Source organism: Neovison vison, chromosome X (assembly GCF_020171115.1).
Source record: "Neovison vison isolate M4711 chromosome X, ASM_NN_V1, whole genome shotgun sequence".
Lineage (NCBI taxonomy): Eukaryota > Metazoa > Chordata > Mammalia > Carnivora > Mustelidae > Neogale > Neogale vison.
The window spans coordinates 87,340,392-87,343,731 of NC_058105.1; the positions used below are offsets into that span (position 1 = coordinate 87,340,392).

The 3,340-nt window shown below is 38.4% G+C and overlaps 1 protein-coding gene across 1 annotated transcript; it reads right to left on the bottom strand.

Moving 5' to 3' along the window:
* Positions 1-1,432: 1,432 nt before the first annotated feature.
* On the bottom strand, positions 1,433-1,882 carry LOC122896797 (ATP synthase-coupling factor 6, mitochondrial). Its single transcript, XM_044234859.1, has one exon. It carries the CDS (start codon positions 1,844-1,846, stop codon positions 1,520-1,522), a length of 327 nt encoding a protein of 108 aa, XP_044090794.1. The 5' UTR covers positions 1,847-1,882; the 3' UTR covers positions 1,433-1,519.
* Between the last annotated feature and the right edge of the window lie 1,458 nt (positions 1,883-3,340).

Here is a 3,340-nt window from a genome sequence, read left to right on the forward strand (position 1 = left end):
TTAGTTGAATACTCTGATTCCATGTTTCCTAACTATAAAATCCATCTGTGAATTATTTCACATTCAGTTGCATGTTAAGCAATTACCTTTAAGTTTACATGTGTGTAGGGAAAACAGATGCACAAGGAGTTTACATTCTTTACCGTAAAGGGGAAGTTTGCACCAAGTCACACGCAAATTTAACAAAACCTAACATTTATGAAATATTTACCATATTTGGCAAGTCCTTTTGTAAGCTCTGTAGGTGCTTTACCTCATTTGGTCAGCACAGTACCATGACACATGTGTCATTAGTCGCTCTGTTTTAATGTGAAGAAATTGAACACAGAAAGTAAGTAATCTTTCCATCATGAGAGTTTGTGACAGGCCCAGGGTTGGAATCTTTGGCATCAGAACTGATGTTCCTAATTCATGTGCCTATATAATCTATCATCCAAACTAGTACATAAAATTTATTATCCAAGCCAGAATGAGAGTACTTTTATACATTATATCTGCTCAATAGCCGTAAAACAGCAAATTTGTAGGTATGCCTAGGCATTGCTCACTCTGTTAATGAAAATTCTTTTTTTTGGAAGTATCGGAATTTTCATCTAGATTGGCTAAACCAAAAAAGAAATCCATGCTCTCAGGGCATTTGTAAGATCATTATCACTTTTCTTTCCTCTGCTAGATTATTCCTGTCAGCCTACAAACTGGTGTTATTTGTTTTCATCTTCTTAAAAAGGATTTTATTTATTTATTTGAGAGAGACAGAGAGTGTAAGAGAGAGAGCAGGACTGAGGAGGAGAGGGAGAAGCAGTCTCCCTGCTGAGCTGGAAGCCCAACAAGGGGCTCTATCCCTAGACCCTGGGATCACAACCTGAGGGGAAGGAAGAAGCTTAACTGGCTGAGCCACAAAGGTGCCCCTATTGTTTTCATCTTAAAAACAAAACCCCAAACAAAACAAGTGAAAAACCTTCTTTTTACCTCACTCCTTCTACCACCTGCAAGACCCTTTATCCTCCTCTTGATAACAAACATCCCAGACAGAGTTTTCTACACACACTATCTCCAATTCTTCTCCCATTCTGTCTTAATCACATACCAATGAAGCTTATACACCTTCTACTAAACTAAAACTGTTCTGGTCAAGATAACAGTGTCATCAGTATTTTTAGATCAAATGGTCTCTCCTCAGTTGACTTATCAATAATTTTGGACAGAGTTGATCACTCACACTTCCTGGAAGTACTTTCTTTCCTGCTGTGTTTTTCAGAGTTGTCTAGAGAAACAAACCAAGTTGACGCGTACACACCTGGGTCCCAGGACAGTACCTTCCTGGTTGTTCTCTGACGTCCTCAATCTCCTTGGCTGGCTCTCCTCCTTTCCTTGTTACTTTTTTTTTTTTACATCACCAAATAATTTATTTGGAATCAGAATTAAAAGAACATTTGACAGTTGAGAAATGTATGTTTATTCTGATCCAGATGTACAACTAATCTAGAACAAATTATCGAATAAATTTTACATTATTTCTTCAAGACTGGGGTTTATCAATGACTTCAAATTTAGGATCTTCAAATTTGAAGTCTGGGAATGTATTCATGTCTGCTTTACCATACATCTGCTTAAGCTTAAAAAGTTCCCTCTCAAGGTCTTGCTGGTATTCTGGGCCAGTGTCAACTGGTCCTCCAGATGCCTGTCGTTTAGTTCTGTATTCTCTAATCTTGTCCACGAAGAGTTTCTGTACAGGATCAAGTTCCTTATTAAATGCCACTGCTGTAACACCAATGTTCCTCCTCAAATGAACTGAGACCGCAGACCGAATGAGAGAGGACAACCCGAAGAGCCTTTGAAGAATCATGGTGATTCTTCCGAGTCACCTTGCACTCAGTCCGGAGCTGCCCTCCTTGTGACCTTTTGACATTGACCTTCCTCAGAACTCAGTCCTTGGTCCGTATCTCTTCTCACCTACACTCATTCCCTTGGTAATCACATCCAATTCTGTGGCGTTACATGCCATCTACACACTCAAGGGTATAGCCAAGAACAGAAAACTCCTGTTTATACTTGACCCAAATACGTCAATTGTAATATCTTGCATATTTTGTCTCTCTCATTCTCTCTCTCCCTCTCTCTCTGACTCTCTCTTTCCCTTCCCTCTTTCTTTTTCTTTTCCTTACACATACTGCATACAGATACACATACATACAATTTTTTTTCCAAAATATTTGAGAGCAAGCTGTAGATATGCCCTTCTACCCCCAAATACCTTAGAGTACCTTCATGGGAACAAGGACATCCTTTTGCATAAACACACTACAATTATCATGTGCCTGAGTGGCTCAGTCGGTTAAATGTCTGACTTCAGCTCAGGTCATGATCCCAGGGTTCTGGAACCAAGTCCCACAGCAGGCTCCCTCTGAGCAGAGAGTCTGCTTCTCCCTCTGCCCCTCCCCTCTGCTTGTGCTCTCTTGCACATGTGCAATTAAATAAATGAAATCTTTAAAAAGCCACACAGTTATCAAAATCAATAAATTAACTTTGATAACCATATTATTATATATTTCATTTACAGACCTTATTCAAATGTGGCCAGTTATCTCAATGTCATTTATATGAGTGAAATCGTATAGTATTTGTCTTTCTCTGACTTATTTCGCTTAATATAATACACTGTAGCTCCCTCCCCATCATTAAAAAAGGCAAGATTTCATTCTTTCTGATGACTGAGTAATATTCCATAATAGATATAATGGAACATTATATATATAACATTGATAACATTGATGTTCTCTCTCAATATATAATATGAATATAACATGCATAAACATAATATGAATAGAACATACATAACATGAATAAAAAATCATAAAATATGAAAATAATACATCTGTGTATAAACACATCTTCTTTATCTATTCATCATTTGATAGATATTTGGGTTCTTTCCATGGTTTAGCTATCATTGGTAATACTACTGTGAACATCAGGGAATTTAAGAAACAAACAGATGAGGGAAATTGGAAGGGGAGGTGAACTATGAGAGACAATGGACTCTGGAAAACAATCTGAGGGTTTTGAAGGGGCGGGGGTTGGGAGGCTGGGGGAATCAGGTGGTGGATATTGGACACGACGCTGTTTGCATGGAGCACTGGGTGCGGTGCAAAAACAATGAATACTGTTACGCTGAAAAATAAAAAAAAAAGAAACAAACAGATGGATATAGGAGGGAAAAAAGGAGAGGGAAGCAAACCATGAGTCTCAGCAGTAGAAAACAAACTGAGGGCTGATGGAGAGAGATGGATGTGGGATGGGCTAAATGAGTAATGAATATTAAGGAGGGCACTTGTTATGA